Here is an 18791-nt window from a genome sequence, read left to right on the forward strand (position 1 = left end):
GAAAAGCCCGAAGTGATGCAGGTCTCAAACGTTTACCACTTTTATGAAACTCACGAGCACGGGTATGGTGCTGACAACCTAGAAACATAATCGGGGCAAACCGGGATTCGAACCCACAATCATAGGTTTCTGGTGTACCCAAGGGACGCAACTCTGCACAGCGAAATGAAGCGCCTTTGACGACTGGCCCCCCCCTTTATGTTGTTTTACGTATCATATTCAACACACAATGTTGGATTTCAAGCTATAGTTCAGAATGTGTGGGTGGGTAGGTTGGTAAGAAAAGACAATGGGGGCATACAGAGTCGGTCAGCTTCCCGGTTGGATGACAGGGGTTCCTTACTCTCTGGGTACAGGCGGCGTATTTTAGTTTGTTTTTGTTTGTTGTTTAACGCCGCAATATTCCAGCTGTATGGCGGCGGTCTGGACCAGTCAATCCAGTGATTAACATCATGAGCATCGATCCACGCAATTTGGATACGATAACGTGCACCAACCAAGTCACCGACCCGATCCCGTTAGTATAATCACACACTGTGGTCTCTACACTTGAGTACCGTTATAGTGCACTCGTCTTGAGTACCATCGGAAATGGCGTCACAAAAGTCTTATTGAAATATTTTCACTGTTGACTGATAAATGTACACTTCGGTACACATGTATACAATGTCGGCTTCCGTAAATACTGACTAGCAAGTGTCGTCGGCCACCATGAATGGGAGCAGTGTTGTAGGTATGTGAGAGGCCACTTAACATGGTGACAATAATGAGGGTCTCTGACAGGACGACTGGCTCTCGGTGTGGAACGAGAAGATGCTGAGCGGAGATGTCACCACTCGCCCCTTTCCGTAATCGCCATTCTGCTTGTTCCGGAATGAGTGGTTATGATTTGACTAACGTGTGCACATATACAATTCAAATCACTCTCCGAAACGTCGTTAAAGAAACAAAAACTAAACCATAACAGGAAGACGCGGTGGGTACAATGATTTTGTTGGTTTCTTTAACGCCGCACTCAGCAATATTCCAGTTATATGACGGCGGTCTGTAAATAATCGAGTCTGGACTAGACAATCCAGTGATTAACATCATGAGCATCGATCCACGCAATTGGAATACGGTGACAAGCATCAACCAAGTCAGCGAGCCTGACCACGGGATCCCGTTAGTCGCCTTTTACGGCAAGCATTGGTTGCTGAAGATCTATTCTACCCCGAATCTTCATGGGTCTCCTTCAGGTGGGGTGAGTGGGTGAAGGGCAGGTTCTAAGGTACCGACGATTCGGGTAGAGAATAGGTATTCAGCAGCCCCAGCAAGCCAGTATTTCAAAGGATATCACGCCGCCGTAAAAGGCGACTATGCTTGTCTTACGAGACGACTAACGGGATCGGGTGGTCAGATTCGCTGACTTGGTTGATGCATATCATCGTATCTCAATTGAGTATATCGATGCTCATGATGTCAATCACTTGCTTGTCTGTTTCAGACTGGATTATTTCCAGACCGCCGTCATATAGCTGGAATAGTGCTGAGTGTGGCGTTAAACAACAAACAAACTCTAGGGTACAGAAGACGGTCTATCTGTGCTCAACATGCCAATTATATTTATATAATAATATATCAATCATTATTAATTATTTTGAAGCTTCATTAAAAGATATTAATTAGATAATATACTCCTCTGCTTAATGATATGAAAGGAAAACGCACGAAAACGTCTAATAATGTTTATTTGAAAAATAATACTGTCGTTTTTTCATGCAGTGGAGATATCTGAGACGTGGGATAAATTCATAATTTGCCAGTTGATCTACTTATTCATTTTCCACCAAGCAAACGGGGACTGAACCCCAAACCGTTACATTTCTGATGTTTTCTAAATTCAGGACAGTAGCAGGTGTTTCAAAAGATGAAGATTTCACGAGTTACCTCCCTCTATTGGAAACATTAAACCGACTGTGAAAGGTTCCGTTATTGACATGGTGACTCCTTCTGTGAGTATACCCGTTTGCTAGCCACATAGTCACAGATCACAGAGTCTGGGAGCACCATATACCACTCACACCAAGGACTAGTGTATACTGCCAGCACCATATACCACTCACACCAAGGACTAGTGTATACTGCCAGCACCTTATATCACTCAAACCAAGGACAAGTGTATACTCCCAGCACCTTATACCACTCACACCAAGGACTAGTGTATACTCCCAGCACCTTATACCTCTCACACCAAGAACAAGTGTATACTGTAAGCACCTTATATCACTCACACCAAGGACAAGTGTATACTCCCAGCACCTTATACCACTCACACCAAGGACTAGTGTATACTCCCAGCACCTTATACCTCTCACACCAAGGACAAGTCTACACTGGCAGCACCTTACACCACTCACACCAAGGACAAGTGTATACTGTCAGCACCTTATATCACTCACACCAAGGAAAAGTGTATACTGTCAGCACCTTATATCACTCACACCAAGGACAAGTTCAACTGCCAGCACATTATACCACTCACACCAAGGACAAGAGTATACTGCCAGCACCTTATACCACTCACACCATGGACAAGTGTATACTGTCAGCACCTTATACCACTCACACCAATGACAAGTGTATACTGCCAGCACCTTATACCACTCACACCAATGACAAGTGTATACTGTCAGCACCTTATATCACTCACACCAAGGACACGTGTATACTGGTAGCACCTTATACCACTCACACCAAGGACAAGTGTATACTGCCAGCACCTTTTACCACTCACACCAAGGACAAGTGTATACTGGTAGCACCTTATATCACTCACACCAAGGACTAGTGTATACTGCCAGCTGGGGGATCACAGAAACAGGCAGCACCATATACCAACATTACAGACAGACCTGGCAGACATCAGACAGACAGGCCAGGAACAGGCAGACCCAGGGTAACTACGCCTAATGAAGACCGGTACTTGCATACTTTGCATCTCCGAAATCGATTCCTGACAGTGGCATCATGCGATGAATGTCTTAGGGAAAATGGTTAGTGGTGTACGTCTTTGGCATCTGGAGGGTCGTCTTCACTAAGCTAATGGAAGACTGCATGTTTACCACTGAAGGTTGCGTTCAGTAGGTCATGCCATATGGTGGAGGGGGTGTTATGGTGTCGCGAGGAATAATTTGGCAGGAGAGAACACTACTGGTCATTGTAAACGGAAATTTGGCACCTCAGGGTTACATGGATGACATTCTTTGTCCCATTGTACTACAATTTCTACAACAGCTGCCATGTGGTGTCTTTTATCAGCATGACAACGCCAGACCCCATACAGCTCGAATCATCCAGAAATTCCTTTCAGACAACAATGTCAATGTGTAGCTGTGGTCTGCACACTACCAAGACATGTCCCCCATAGTACACCTCTGGGATTGTCATTGATCGTTGTGTTCGACAGCAACCACATCCTCCAGTCAACCATCAAAGACTGATTCAGGCCCTCCAACAAGAATGGCAACGTATCCCACGTGACTTCATCAGATGACTTACTTTTTCTGTGAGCCGGAGAGTTCTTGCATGTCTTGTAGCAGGGGGTGGTCATTGACGCTATTAATTTGACGTGTCATTGAACTTGAGCAATGATTTTAGATGTGTGTGCCCTTTGTCCATTATGTTGAAAGCCTGTTTTTGCTACCCCACCTCAATTCAGGCAACTGTCATGCTAATATTGCATGCTGTATGACTGTCATTAGACAAACATCTCGTCTCTGAAATGAACATATTTTACAGAAAAAGGTACAGAGTCTTTTTTCATTTTCAGATACTACAGTAGGTATTCTAGACTTGCCAAATATTACAGACTTGCATGGGCTGTATTGAATATATTGGTTTCAGGGTCTGTATTCATTGAGATTTGATCTTTTCAGTATATTTTACTTCATACATCTATCTTTTGTGGTTTTGAAACTATAGAGACTCAAATCTATGGTAAAGTTTCTCTTGGCTGTCAGTTTTCTATAAGCATGAAAGCAACAAAATCACATAATCATGAAACATTTTATTTACGATCAGGATGACATGATGCAATTATAATGACATATTTACATTATAATAAACAATGGACATTTTTTCTTTTCACATAAAATAAAAAAAATGTTTTGGAAACACATTAAAAGCAAAAGAAATCTGAAAAAGAGAATCATTTGACAGATGCTTAACTAAAATATCAGTACAATTTTTTTCAGACTAAGTGAGCAAGTGATGAATGAGAACACTTATATAACGAACTCAGAGGTCATGTAAAATTTGACAAGACAACTGCCCAGCTACACCGTGTCATCTAAACCTCCACTGTCTCATACTTTCCCCTTTCACTCTCTCGAGATCAGATATAAATATGCTTCTACATGATAATACACAAATCTCAGAGAAGCGACTCATCTAAAAGAATGTTCCACTGGTTCTATGTTAATACTGTATAATATTGTATCACCTTCATGCCAGATAATGATTAGATACTTCAATTTCAATACTTATATATGAATTATAAAATTGGGTTATAAATTATGTCAATACTTCAGTTGTCAGTGATATTGAGTTTCAAACTCTGCACAGGTATCTCTTCAACCGCTGGGCCACTGATGTCCTCCTTGTGGAATAAACCTGGCTCTTGCACTAGAGTGAGTGAGGGAGTGAGTTGGGTTTAACGCCGCTTTTAACGGTATTCCAGTTATATCATGGCGTGTCAGCTTAATGTGGGAGGAAAGCCCGAAGTGATGCAGGTCTCAGACGTTTACTACTTTTTGTGAAACCCACGAGCACAATTTGGTGCTGACCAACCTAGCAACATAATCGGGGCGAACCGGGATTCGAACCCACAATCATAGGTTTCTGGCGTGCCCAGGGGATGCAACTCTGCACAGGGAATCGCGGCACCTTAGACGACTGGGCCACCCGTGCCCCCCTTGCACTAGAAGTTAATGTCACATCATATGGCCAGTCTCATAAACACAGAGCAATTAACCCACCTTGCTCAAAATGTAATTGTATATTGATCAGGGAGTTGGGTCGAAAGCTTTTTAACACTCAGTTGGAGAACAGATAAAAAGTTTGAATTTTATGGGTGTATAAAAATCTTAATTCCTTAAGTTTTGGAGGGGGAGAGAGTGAGTGAGTATGGTTTTACGCCGCTTTTAGCAATATTCCAGCAATAAGACAGCGGGGGACACCAGAAATAGGCTTCACACATTGTACCCATGTCGGGAATCGAACCCGGGTCTTCGGCATGACGAGCGAACGCTTTAACCACTAGGCTACCCAACCACCCCTTTGGAGGGTGAGGGAGAAGGCAGGGGTCAGGACTGTCAACAGGATTGCATTTGCTAATCATCAATTCAAAACATACCAGCTCTAATTATCACATTATTACTGTGAAAATGAACACCCATGACTCTTGTAGGTAAAATAAGATGAAATCAAAGAAGGATTGCAGCAACCTCTGTTGTGCTTTGTTTTAATGACTTATTATGGAATGATAATATTCTCCTGAAAATCTCTCTGAGAAAGTCAACATTTTCACACGTAACTTTTAGGTGGTGTGTAGGGTGCATATAACCTAAACTAAAGTGAGTGAGAGTGGTTTTCATGCTTTTAGCAATATTCCAGCAATATCACAGCGGGGGACTCCAGAAATGGGCTTCACACATTGTGGGGAATTAAGGTGTTTCATATAACTTTTAAACCTTCCTCTAATAAGAAAAAAATGTGTATTCAAAAAGAAAGACAAATACTTGGACAAACAGCCACCCTCCCGGCACAGATTTGTTGGAATACAAGCCAAAAAACATACCGGCAGTGGTCCAGCCTCGTCAATTTTTTTAACCATTCAGTGGTCATAAAGCCAGGTACGGAAACCACATGGGAAATAGGAGCAAAGTCAATTCTAGGTGTCACAGGCAGTGACGTGACTGTAATATTGCCAAATTGGGCAAATAACTCCGTCACAAACCATATGTTGTGTATGGTTCAAATGGATTTAATAAATTATATCTATGTAAATATTACGTTGCATCTCCCAGATCAACTCATAACTATGCAGGGGCGGTCGGGTAGCCCAGTGGTTAAAGCGTCCGCTCGTCATGCCGAAGACCCGGGTTCGATTCCCGACATGGGTACAATGTGTGAAGCCTATTTCTGGTGTCCCCCCCGCCGTGATATTGCTGGAATATTGCTAAAAGCGGCGTAAAACCATACTCACTCACTCACTCATAACTACACAAAGAATGTAAATGGACCTGCGATAAACAGACAACATAATGAAAAACATAACATTACTACTTAAAAAGAACAAAAACTAAATTCGTAATCAGTGAGCCAGGCTAAAAACATGAAGCTCATTTTTCATAAAATTTCAGTAATTGGCCATAAAATCCTTGATAATTGCTAAACCTGGGTAAAAATTACACTGAACATAATAATATTATTAGAGTCCAGTACAATGACCTTACAGCCTTTATTCTGAATTCTCACAGCTTTTGGATGAAAAGAATCTTTACTATTTGTACATACCATAATGTGCATAGTGAACCCTGTACTCCTGTCCTGAGAGGCCTCCAACATGCAAACAGACAATCTGCAGTGGGAGCAGGTCCAATGCTTGATGTCAGGTAGCTCTTTAACTTTTACAACAACCCCACCAAACCCTGTTTGTGTATCTGGAAATGTTGACATTGCCAAAGATTTTTTTTAAAATAGATCCTCTGCATAAATGTTAGCACAACAGAAGTCATGAAACAACAACAACATAACATACAAGGAAGCTTTTTGAATGGGCCCAGTCTTTCCTGTATTTCAACTCATTGCGGCAATGCTGTTCATATTTAATGTAAAAATATGATGAATAGAGCTGTTGTTGTGTGTGATGCCTCAACCAAAACCGCCTTCTCTTATTAACATAGATACAAAGAATAAATCTTGGGGTTTCTGTGAGGGGAATTTGTAAACGTAATACAATTAGATAAAAACAAATAAAAATATAAAATACAATTTTTAAAAATAATAATGTATTTGCCATTCTACTCCATCTCTGATGGATTAGAAAAACAAGAAACATAAAATTACAAAAATTAATGAAAATCATACACCTAGAAATCAAAACTATTGACTTATAGATGAAAATTGATAAAAGGCATTGTATATTATCTCTGGCCTCTACAACCTTTTCATAAAGAGAACAAATTTTCTCATACATGTTTTAGTATAAATATTAAACATTCTGTACTTCTGCAGTATTAGTATATATGTTTTCCAAATAAAGAGACTCACCGACCCAAGCATCACAGAGAACCAAACAAAACTGAGAGAGACAAATGGTTCATATTTTGACCAACCAAAGACAATTACTGGTAAGTGAGTGAGTGAGTATGGTTTTACGCCGCTTTTAGCCTGGCTCACTGATTACGAATTTAGTTTTTGTTCTTTTTAAGTAGTAATGTTATGTTTTTCATTATGTTGTCTGTTTATCGCAGGTCCATTTACATTCTTTGTGTAGTTATGAGTGAGTGAGTGAGTATGGTTTTACGCCGCTTTTAGCAATATTCCAGCAATATCACGGCGGGGGACACCAGAAATGGGCTTCACACATTGTACCCATGTCGGGAATCGAACCCGGGTTTTCAGCGTGACAAGCGAACGCTTTAACCACTAAGTTCGTTGGTTGGTTGGTTGGTTGGTTGTTTAACGCCGTAATCAGCAATATTCCAGCTATATGACGGTGGTCTGTAAATAATCGAGTCTGGAACAGACATTCCAGTGATTAATATCATGAGAATCGATCCACGCAATTGGGATCGATGACAAGCATCAACCAAGTCAGCGAGCCTGACCACCCGATCCCGTTAGTCGCCTTTTACGACAAGCCTGGGTTGCTGAAGACCTATTCTACCCCGGATCTTCCCGGGTCTCAACCACTAGGCTACCCAACCACACCCCCCCCCCTCACTTATAAAGACAAAAGGGATTTAATACTTAGTTTTGTAGAGAATGTCCTTTTTCCCATGGGCCTGTGACAGACATTTAGTGACAAATCCTTGATAAATATTTGGAACAAAAAAAAAAGACCTGTTGACCTGGCATGCCCTGTCCTCTGGACCAACTGAACTGTGACAGGTCAAATCAAAACTCAACAAGTCCAATGTCTGGACACACTTCACCATGTTCAGAACATCCAAACTATGCATTGTTCAATCTACTGTTCTGGTACATTAAATCCTGATGTGAACAATGCTAAGACCCGTTCCTGTCTGGTTTGGCTTTGAGAAATGTCCGGCTCATAAAACACCAGACTATTCACGTGTGAATGTATCCTTTTGAAAACATGATATTATTAAAGTCTTGTCATTGTTACCCCAAATTGCTGTTTCATGTCAAATACACACTCTCATGTTATTTCAAGACAACACAAATATTTGACACTATTGTAAAATGGACTTTACCTGACAGTACCAGTTTGAAAGCCAGGTTCAGGTAAGTTGTGAAATGATATGTATCAACACTGAACAAAGCATGCTATGTTCAGAAAAGTTCAACTTGACGTTGAAGTGCCATCTTCCCGAGGCAAGGGAGTCAACTGACTTTAATAGTCCAGTTTCCACCTTTGCCGAACTAGGCTGGAATTCCTGGGCTCGATCGTAGCACCACCATTGGTTATTACAAGTTATGTCAATTCTAAGCCTCTCCTATGGGCGAATCAGACTCCACCTCTCATGTCACTTGCATTTGTTTCAAACAAAATGGCGGCACCCAGTCAAGACGATCTGATCAATAATGGGGATCTATATTGCGATAAAACAGGTCTTACATCGCGAAGTGCATCAAATCACGCAAGCACCTTGATTAAAAACATGAAAAGATCTGGAAAATATGTTGACCAGTTGGTGGTGCACATGCTTTGGAAATTCTGCTATCGACCGAAATCTGCATGACAGTTCACGAACCTGATTTCAATTTCAGTGTGCAATTTTGATTGGACTATGCATAGACTCGTTAGTCTAGACAAATTGTATCTCCATAATACCAGCCTAGTTCGGCAAGTGTGGAAACTGGACTTTTATAGTCAGTTGTCTCCCTTGCCTCGGGAGGATGTAGTGCAGGTGTGAGAGACCTCAGCCTTACTTCCTGGACCTGGGAGTCTGCATATACTCTTGGTATCAACCACTATTCCATACACACCAGAAGTTGTCCTCAGTTAGAACTGGTTGACATGTAAAACAGGCATCTCTGCAACTCTTTCCACAGACTCACAAATATTTCCTTATACACGGCCATGTCATGACAGACAGGATGAGCATGATTTCTTGTGTCTCTGTAAGGCCCTGGGGTGTCGGTAGACTTTACCACAGACACAGGAATATGTCGTGTTGCCATGAACACTTTCCACGTGGATTTGTTTGTTCTGAGGTCTTGTGAAGCTCTTGCCACAGTGCTCACACACATACAGTCCTTTCCTGTTGGAGTCGGCGAAATCATCCGAAAATATCTGCATCGTTTTGTTGAAAAAAGGAAGGATCTGCTGTGAAGACAATACACCTCTAGAATCGTCTCTGTACGTGTCATGGTAAGAATGGTTGCCGAACCCTTGATTCAATTCCGTTCCAAAACCTGAAAACAACAAAAGGTAGCCATGCTTTGAACAGTTCAACAGACAGATGTACCTACTGTCATCACTTGGGGTGTCAGATTTAGTGAGTGATTGAATCTTTTACAATCTCATTAAAATCAGATCTTAGTTTTCGCTACCGCTAACCAAAGATCTGAGGATATCCCATTACGGGTCACGTCAGAACGACCTTTCGTGAACATTGACCGACCAACCAAATGACTGACATGAAATCGACATTAGCCAATCAGAAGGCAGCTATCTCGAGCTTTACGGCACTAGTTTGAAACTGGTGACTACGTTTGGAAACATAGTTTGACGTATTCTCGATTAAAAAAATTAAAACTGACCAAAACACCATTCTGGAATGGCTTATAGATGGCCTAGATTGTATGGATATAATCATAAAACCCTTAACTGTCGTTCGGAATACCCCGTGTTAAATATTTCGAGGTTGCATGATTAGACAACACATTCCGACAGTCACTTTCAGGATCTGGTAAGCGATGCTCCGATTGGTTGGATGAAAGGTTGTGCTGACGTGACCCGTAATGGGATGTCCTCAGATCTTTGTTTAGCAGTAGCGAGAACTAAGATCTGATTTTAATGAGATTGAATCTTTTACACAAAGAGTGCAAAGATACATCAGTGCACCGGTGCATCGTGATTTTTCATGGGACATGATATGCTTTTTTCTGTATCGATACAAGACGATACAGTTGCTAAAAACAATTACGTACTACCCTTTTAATGAGCCCCAGCATTTTGTTCAGTAAAATGATTCAAAATGTGTTGTAATTAGTGTTTCAGGTTCACCGCTAAACATAGCCACTACGAACATACATCCATAGCTGTCTTTAACTTTTGAACCAGCTCTGAAATATTTATAGTCAAGAAGTTTCCATGTGATTTGACGTAAATATGCATATTGCGATTTACCATCCAAAAATTGCTCCCACAGGAGAGATCAAGCGATATCTACATTGGTTACCATGACGTCACAATCAAATGACATCACTAATGGCTCTGCTACTGAAGCTGTTAGCAGTACCTTTTACACTTACGACACTTAAGATGATGCTTATTACTGTCTTCAAACTAAAAAACTTGGAAGAATGATGTTGGATGATAAATAAAATCTCACCCTCGTGTCTTGGAGTTTTTCCACTTTTATCAACTCGTGTTGATATATTTTATATCAAGACACTCGGGTGAGATTCTCCATATGTAAATTCCATGATGACCTTCAATCTCAATCGGATCAGGCAATCCGAACATACTGGGAATACATTGTTTGCCTCTGGTTTTCCCAATAAATATATAATTGTTTGCTGGACATGATGGAAGTCCTGACAAAAAAATTGTGAAAACAAATAAAATTGTTCAGCTACCCATTTCAGAGAAATATTGATATGTCTTGAAAACGTGGCTTAACTCTGGTTATGTCTTCAACAAAGCCTTCTTCAAGCATTCTGCAGCAAGGTATGTGATTCGGTGTTGAACGCAGGAGAACTTACATCCAGTCATGTGAGGTTATTGTTGCCTACATATGGTCAAGACTGTCCTTGTGCTAAGAAAAAAGTATTCCGCCATGAAGTTTGTATCCGACTCCTGGAGGCCATGTGACTGAGGTGTCAATGGATTGTTTAAAGTATCTGTTTTGTGTATTTATGTAAATTTAACTACGTGGGCACACAATTTCAAGTATGAGCAGGTCATGAAGACGATTCGGTTATTTTTACCAACGTCAGAAACTTTCAGACTGCCAAAGAAACTGTATCTTTAGACTTTCCAAATGATAGTGCATGTGCTCCATTAGGACCCATTTTGTCTCTCAAGAGTGATCTCCCTTTAAATGTGTGCACAATTTCTGTTCACTTAGAAATGATGGTAAACAGGTTGCAGTTGGTTTACACCTGGCATGCTAGAATTATCCCCATACCCAATGCAATACTTTGCCCTTTGTGTTATAACATGCAAATAATTATCTTAAAACACACCGTCTTTGGGCTATAAGGCAGCCAAATGAAAAGTCCAAACCTTAGCTTCAAATCCTAGTACCATATGAAAGCCCATTGTTTGTGTCTCGTCATAGTTCCATGATTGAAATACCCTTTCACTTTCACCAATATCATAATGACTGAAGATGAAGAGCAAATTCTTTTTTAATCCGTCAAATGAAAAAGTAATCACGATGCCTACCAACATACGCCTGTTCTCTGTGCTATGTTCCACCTCAGCTTTGCTCAATGCCCCTGCTGTGAACGCATCTGCATAACAACTGCACAGGTTCTCTTATGTCTGCAGAGTCCTCGCGGGTATTTGTAAGCATTGCCACACACACAGGTGTACATCTTCACATCACCAATACCATGGACAGCCTCCATGTGACCCTTCCTATTGCTGCCATTAGTAAAACACTTCCCACACTCCTCACACTGCCACACACGCTTCCTGTAAGCCAACTCATTGAAGATGTCTGGCTCACGCAAAGCATCATGTGATATGTCCCCTCTAAGCAATATGTCAACTACTCTAGATCGGGGGCCTGGATTAGAATGGCTGGGTAGTTCTTGATTTGGATTCATCACACAAGTCCCCAAATCTGAAAGAACAATAACCGTATGTTGGTTTAAAGTTGCAAGATCGGAGTAACATTTATTTTCTATGGCCTACATTTTTGGTATTTTCTAGTACCGTATTTTCTTGAGTATAGTGCACACCCATGTATAATCTGCATCCCACTCTTGCAGATTCAGATTTTTGAAAAAAAAAGAAGAAGAGTATCAAGCGCAGAAAAAAATTACACCGTACCCCTTCAGCGAAGTCCGGTAAACGAACGGGTGATGAGATACTTGGTCAGTACAAATTCGAAATTTGAGATAAAAAATCACCAGACAGGTTGATTTACCGTTTAAATTGTATTTTTTGTTCTGCTAGGCATTGTTTTACATCCAGGGATTAAGATTACCCTGTGTATTTTCTCAGAACCTAAGCCGGAAATAGCAATCAGCTGTACACACATTTTCTTGGAATCTACCGGTGATTCGGTCAAGACACACCCAATGATATAACTTTACAGGATTTTCATGTATAATGCGCACCCCCTTCTACACAGCTGTGTTTTTGGGGAATAAAGTGCGCATTATACTCAAGAAAATAAGGTACTCAAATATCGTCTCCACACTAAACATTTGGGACCCAACATCTATTTGCTTTTACCAAACCAACTTCATTCAGTTGCACACTGCTCCATGGTACCCACACCCTCCCAGGATCTGCACAGCAACACACTTGTTTCTGACTCACACCCTCCATAATCTAGTGGACTGCCCGGGTGGGTCAAATCCCTGCGGTTTCATACCACAAGACGTTAAAAGATGGTAGTTGTTGTTACCCTGCCTGACTCTTGGCATGAAGTTGATAAATAGAGGTTATCACGCGAGTGTGTTTGGGGATGGTAAATATCCTGCATTAGGAATAAACATTGTATTTAGCGAGCCTTGGCGAGCTAAATACATAGTGTTTATTCCTAATACAGGATATTTACCATCCCCAAACACACAAGCGTGATAACCTCTTTATCATATGATGTCATTCTTAAAATCTGTACTTCAAAAGCGCTTTCACTCTTTCACAAACATTACGGAAACATTCCGAGTTTTCCTGGAATGCACGCATTAATATTTATTTCGTCACAGGGTAAGTGATGTGTCAGTCGGACAGTGACAGTAGCCAATATAGTTCCAACTGAAATCTATTTCTTATACAGTGGCTGAGCAACATAAACGCAAAACAACAATTGTTTTTAATTGCCTTTCGCGGCAATCCATCTGTCTGTCCGCTAGAGTAACTGCCCTTTGTCAAAGGGAAGCTACTCTAACCCTAGTCTATGAGACGTCACGGCCACAGTCAGACGTTGTTGACAGTCGGTCTGTCCTGTCATAACGATAAGAAGTGCAGTCAGATGTACACAAAGAAAGAAAATGAAACAAGGTAACAATTCAAACATATTTCGGCCAAATCCAACTATTTTAATTTGTGGAGAAGGTTTCAAGCCGCAGAGGTCTACAAGCATAGATATGGCTTCTGATCCCACTTGGCTAGGCCTCGTGCCGAGAAACCTACCCATTATATGATAAAAGAAAAGACTGGTCGGCTCAGAGTCAGTATACACTTTAATTCAGTGAGTGGGGCATTCATGTTAAACTGCATTGTGGTGTCTCAGTGGGCTATCAGAATAAAACCGGCATTAGTCCAGACTACAAACACATGCACACGCACACGCACGCACACGCATGCATGCTAGCACACATATGATGAGTCAATATGTCAGAAAACTTCCCCAATCTCCAAAACGATACAACGGTGGTCATATAAAGCCAACCAAACCAAGCAAGACGCTATTAGAACAATGATTTTTCATATGTTGTCTGTGAACTTCTTATCTCATCGGATACGGTTGCCATCAGAACAAGACGGACACCATTAGGCTCAAATTCTTTTTCAGATACATATTACTGTCTGTGGTACATGACTATGATATTGCATACGACTGTAAGTATTCTCATTAATAAGCCAATCAGCATCTCCGATGTTTTCAGGAATTTATCAACAAAATATACTTGATTACCCTTAGGATATTTATTGCCTCAGGGCACTTATAGACAATGACTATGATATTGCATACGACTGTAAGTATTCTCATTAATAAGCCAATCAGCATCTCCGTTGTTTTCAGGAATTTATCAACAAAACATACTTGATTACCCTTAGGCTATTTATTGCATCAGGGCACTTATAGACAACCTTAAGGAGGTTGGTTGGTTTGTTGTTTAACGCTGCACTCAGCAATATTCCAGCTATATGAGGGCGGTCTGTAAATAATCGAGTATGGACCAGACAATCCAGTGATTAATATCATGAGCATCGATCAACGCAATTGGGATTGACCCGTTAGTCACCTCTTACGACAAGCAAAGTCACCTTTTACAGCAAGCATGGGTTGCTGAAGACCTATTCTAGGTCTTGCCAATATAGACTGTCTAACCCTGGCAAACTGTAGACTGTCTTGCCAATATAGACTGTCAACATTAGAATTTCTGGGCTCGATCATAGATCCACCAGTGGCTATTACGAGTTATGTCCCTTCTAAGTCCCTCCAACTGACCAATCAGATTTCACCTATTCTATCACTTGCAATTGCTTCAAACAAAACGGTGACGCCAAGTCAAGACCATCTGATCAATAGTCAAGATCTGTAATATAATAAAACAGGCCTTACCTTGCGAAGTGCATCAAATCACTTGAGCAACTTGATTAAAAACCATGAAAAGATTTGTAATATCTGTCGACACACAGTTGGCGGTACACATGTTTCGACAGAAATCTTCACGTTAAAATTTAAGTTGTTTACGAAAGGAATGTCTAATTTGTTAATGATTTTGATTGGACTATGCATAGATTCGATAGTACAGCCAATATTTAACTCCGGAATTTCAGCCTAGTTCGGCAAGGGTTGGACTTTTATAGTCAGTTAACTCCCTTGCCTCGGGAAGATGCAAGCTCCTCACAGCGATAGTACGTTCCCGGAGCTCTCTATACTATCGCTGCCACCAGTCAAAACTCCCCACTGTGAATAGGTGGCCACAACCATGCTTGGAGTTGAACTCGCAACCGAATGACCGTTATGATTACAAACAAGTGACGACTGTCGTGACGCCGAATACACTTATAGCTGCTAAATTACTTTCTTCGTTTGTCAATTTGAATTTCTGTTTCATTAAAACTATCGTGTTATTGATATAGTAAGAATGTAAGGGAGAAGTTGGTTGGTTTTCCGTTTGTCTGCAATCTCGAACCAATCTGATTATCAAAACAACAAAGTAAATTCATCTGGAAAACATGGTCAGTCGTAAACCTTTTCAAATTGAAATATGATGGCATTCCCAAAGACATAAACAAAAGTATAAACGTGACTACATTTGGGGTTAGAGGGCAAATTTCAAGATTCTTGTAATGGCCGCACCCACACTGGTGGCAGCGATGTTACCGAGAGTGTAACGAAGGTGTCACGTGCTGGGAAGGAGCTTGGGGAAGATGGTTCTTCTGTGGACAACCATGAAATATCATTCTCACAATCAATTACCTGTCGAATCATCACTAGTGTTGTACATTGTCAGATTGACTTGCAGCTTGTTTGGCAAAAGCGCAGTCATTCCTGTGTCTGATCAAGTTACATGGATATTTATACTGCTTCCCACAAACACAAGTGTAAGTTTTAGTTCCATGCACTGCCTCAACGTGAAACCTTTTGTTATTGGAATTTGTGAAGGTTTTCCCGCAATGTTCACACTGCCAAAGTCTTTTCAATGAAGTACTGTCACCAAGTGGCAAGGAAAGGAATTCGTCAAAATTCTTAGTAAATGCACTTCCATATATTTTCCCAAAGTCAGCTTGGATATCTGCCCCCGATATAGCCTGGATATCTGCCCCCGATATAGCCTGGCTTGGTATCAGTCCCAAACCTGCAAGCAACAAAAATAGACCTAGTGACTTGGAAAGTTATCTTAACCTATAATTTCTCAAAACCAAAACAGATGAGTCATTGGGGTGAGTGAGTGAATGAGTTTGGTTTTACGCCACTTTTAGCAATATTCAAGCAATATCATGGCGGGGGACACCAGAAATGGGCTTCACACACACTAAGTCGGGACTCAAACCAGGGCTTTCGGCGTGACGAGTGAATGCTCTAACCAGTAGGCTACCCGACCACCACAATGAGTGATTGGACGATTCACAATATTATTTAGTTACATATACCGTATTCGATGTAATAAGCGCCCAGGGCGCTCTCAAAATTAGAAATAGGGGGCTCTTATTAGAACATTTTTTTGTCGAAAAAAAACAGAGTTGAAAGATAAATTTCGTGGTTTATGCTGGCAGCCTGAAATGTTTATATACCGGTACGAGAGATATATTTTTCCAGAACTTAATTGCCCCTAATTAAGGGTGCATATAACACACGAGTGCGTATTACACGCGAATAAATAAGTCTTGTGTACATTGATCAATCGGAAAGGGAGCTAATTGGGATTGTTCACGAGCCAATATTTTAGCAAATATCGCAGTGGGCGCTTATTAGAGCGGGGCGCTTATTACCTCGAATACGGTATACAACATCAGAGCATCGATGATCAGGTGACTTTGATCAGCATGTTCTCAACAGTTTGTTTGGTTGTCTAGCATGTATGATCCTTGTGTGGATTCTGGGTCTAATATGTCTCCAGTACCTCAAGTGTGTCATCGCAGACAACTAATTATTGTCTGTCACTGTGTTCCGACAGCATGGAGCATTACTGACGTTCTCAACCACTAGTTTGCTGCTACCGATGTGATGATAATATATACCGGCACCAGTTTTCAAACTCAGACTTGACAAGTATTTTTTTGATAAGCATGAAAACTTTTATTCATGTATCTTTCGTAGTTTCTGAGAAAATTTGTCCCTATTTCACACTGTATGCATTACATTAAAAAGCATGGAGCAAGGGCAATAACTCCATAAAAAATGAATTTACAACACCAATTTTCGAACTAAGTTAAGATTTGTTTGTTTGTTTGTTGTCCAGCTATATGACGGTGGTCTGTACATAATCCAGTGATTGACATAATGAGCACCGATCTACGCAATTGGCATACGATGACATGCATAAACCAAGACTAACCACCCGATCCCGTTAGTTGCCTCTTACGACAAGCATAGTCGCGTGTTACGACAAGCATAGTCGCGTGTTACGGCAAGCATAGTCGCGTGTTACGACAAGCATAGTCGCGTGTTACGACAAGCATAGTCGCGTGTTACGGCAAGCATAGTCGCGTGTTACGGCAAGCATAGTCGCGTGTTACGACAAGCATAGTCGCGTGTTACGACAAGCATAGTCGCGTGTTACGGCAAGCATAGTCGCGTGTTACGACAAGCATAGTCGCGTGTTACGGCAAGCATAGTCGCGTGTTACGACAAGCATAGTCGCGTGTTACAACAAGCATAGTCGCGTGTTACGGCAAGCATAGTCGCGTGTTACGACAAGCATAGTCGCGTGTTACGGCAAGCATAGTCGCGTGTTACGGCAAGCATAGTCGCGTGTTACGGCAAGCATAGTCGCGTGTTACGACAAGCATAGTCGCGTGTTACGGCAAGCATAGTCGCGTGTTACGGCAAGCATAGTCGCGTGTTACGGCAAGCATAGTCGCGTGTTACGGCAAGCATGAGCTGCTGAAGTAGTAAGTTAAGATTATGGCCAGTAACATCAGGGTGTAAAATTTCATTTCTCTGCTCAAATAGTTTTTGCGAAACTTTGTCCCCATTGAGAAGCGCGGATGGATGGACGAACGAGCTCCATTCCTATATTCCCCGCCATATTTTGTGGCTCCAGGGATTCAGCTAAGTTTTTGAGGTACTGAGAAATTACTCACAAGTTACATTGGGTATTGATAGTTTTCTTTGGGTATTCAATATATTTTTAATCCCTTATGTACAGTTTATTGGATTGCTTTACATCAATGAGTAGACATTTGTTTTTAATAATTCTACTTAAATGCTGTTTCAGGTGACTTCTTATTTGAATCTATTCATTTGCTGCTAAATTCACAACAAGGATAAAACAGAAGTTACGCCTTGTTTATGCATTACATGCATTCACAGCAGTAGACTAGAGTTCAGATATGCATTCAATCAGTAAAGAAAAATCTGTAAAGAAATATGGGTATGAAGTTGAAAAGGAAACATTGGATATAGGGCTGGGACGGGTAACTCGGGTACCCTGGTCGGGTGGGTACTGAGTAGGACCCGGGTACCCACAGGACTACCCGGACCTGTGGTTAGTCACGTGATTATATTAATGGCAAAAATTATCTGAGTGAGTCATTACTGCATGATGCTGCATCACCAACCTTTCAGTTAACATCCTATGTGAGTCATTACTGCTTGATGCTGCATCACCAACCTTTCAGTTAATGTCCTATGTGAGTCATTACTGCATGATGCTGCATCACCAACCTTTCAGGTAAACATCCAATGTGAGTCATTACTGCTTGATGCTGCATCACAAGGCTTTCAGGTAAACATCCAATGTGAGTCATTACT

At 41.2% G+C, this 18791-nt stretch overlaps 1 protein-coding gene across 4 annotated transcripts in view; it reads right to left on the reverse strand.

Annotated features, from left to right (window-relative positions):
- Nucleotides 1–7965: 7965 nt before the first annotated feature.
- The window catches only part of LOC124116950 (protein glass-like), a 55057-nt gene continuing 44231 nt past the window's right edge, over nucleotides 7966–18791 (reverse strand). The window contains exons 2-4 of one of the 4 annotated variants that reach the window (XR_006858205.2): nucleotides 15795–16173; nucleotides 11849–12251; nucleotides 7966–9648 (exon numbers count right to left, since the gene is read on the reverse strand). Coding sequence is in view for 3 of the 4 variants with exons in the window: in XM_046478605.2 (XP_046334561.1) it covers nucleotides 15809–16173 (365 nt within the window). In the remaining variant the exon portion in view is untranslated. The remainder of the gene's footprint in view (nucleotides 9649–11848; nucleotides 12252–15794; nucleotides 16174–18791) is intronic. The other 3 variants (XM_046478605.2, XM_046478607.2, XM_046478609.2) reach the window with 3 other exon arrangements.

Source organism: Haliotis rufescens, unplaced genomic scaffold (genome assembly GCF_023055435.1).
Source record: "Haliotis rufescens isolate VD_foot unplaced genomic scaffold, xgHalRufe1.0.p SCAF_9, whole genome shotgun sequence".
Lineage (NCBI taxonomy): Eukaryota > Metazoa > Mollusca > Gastropoda > Lepetellida > Haliotidae > Haliotis > Haliotis rufescens.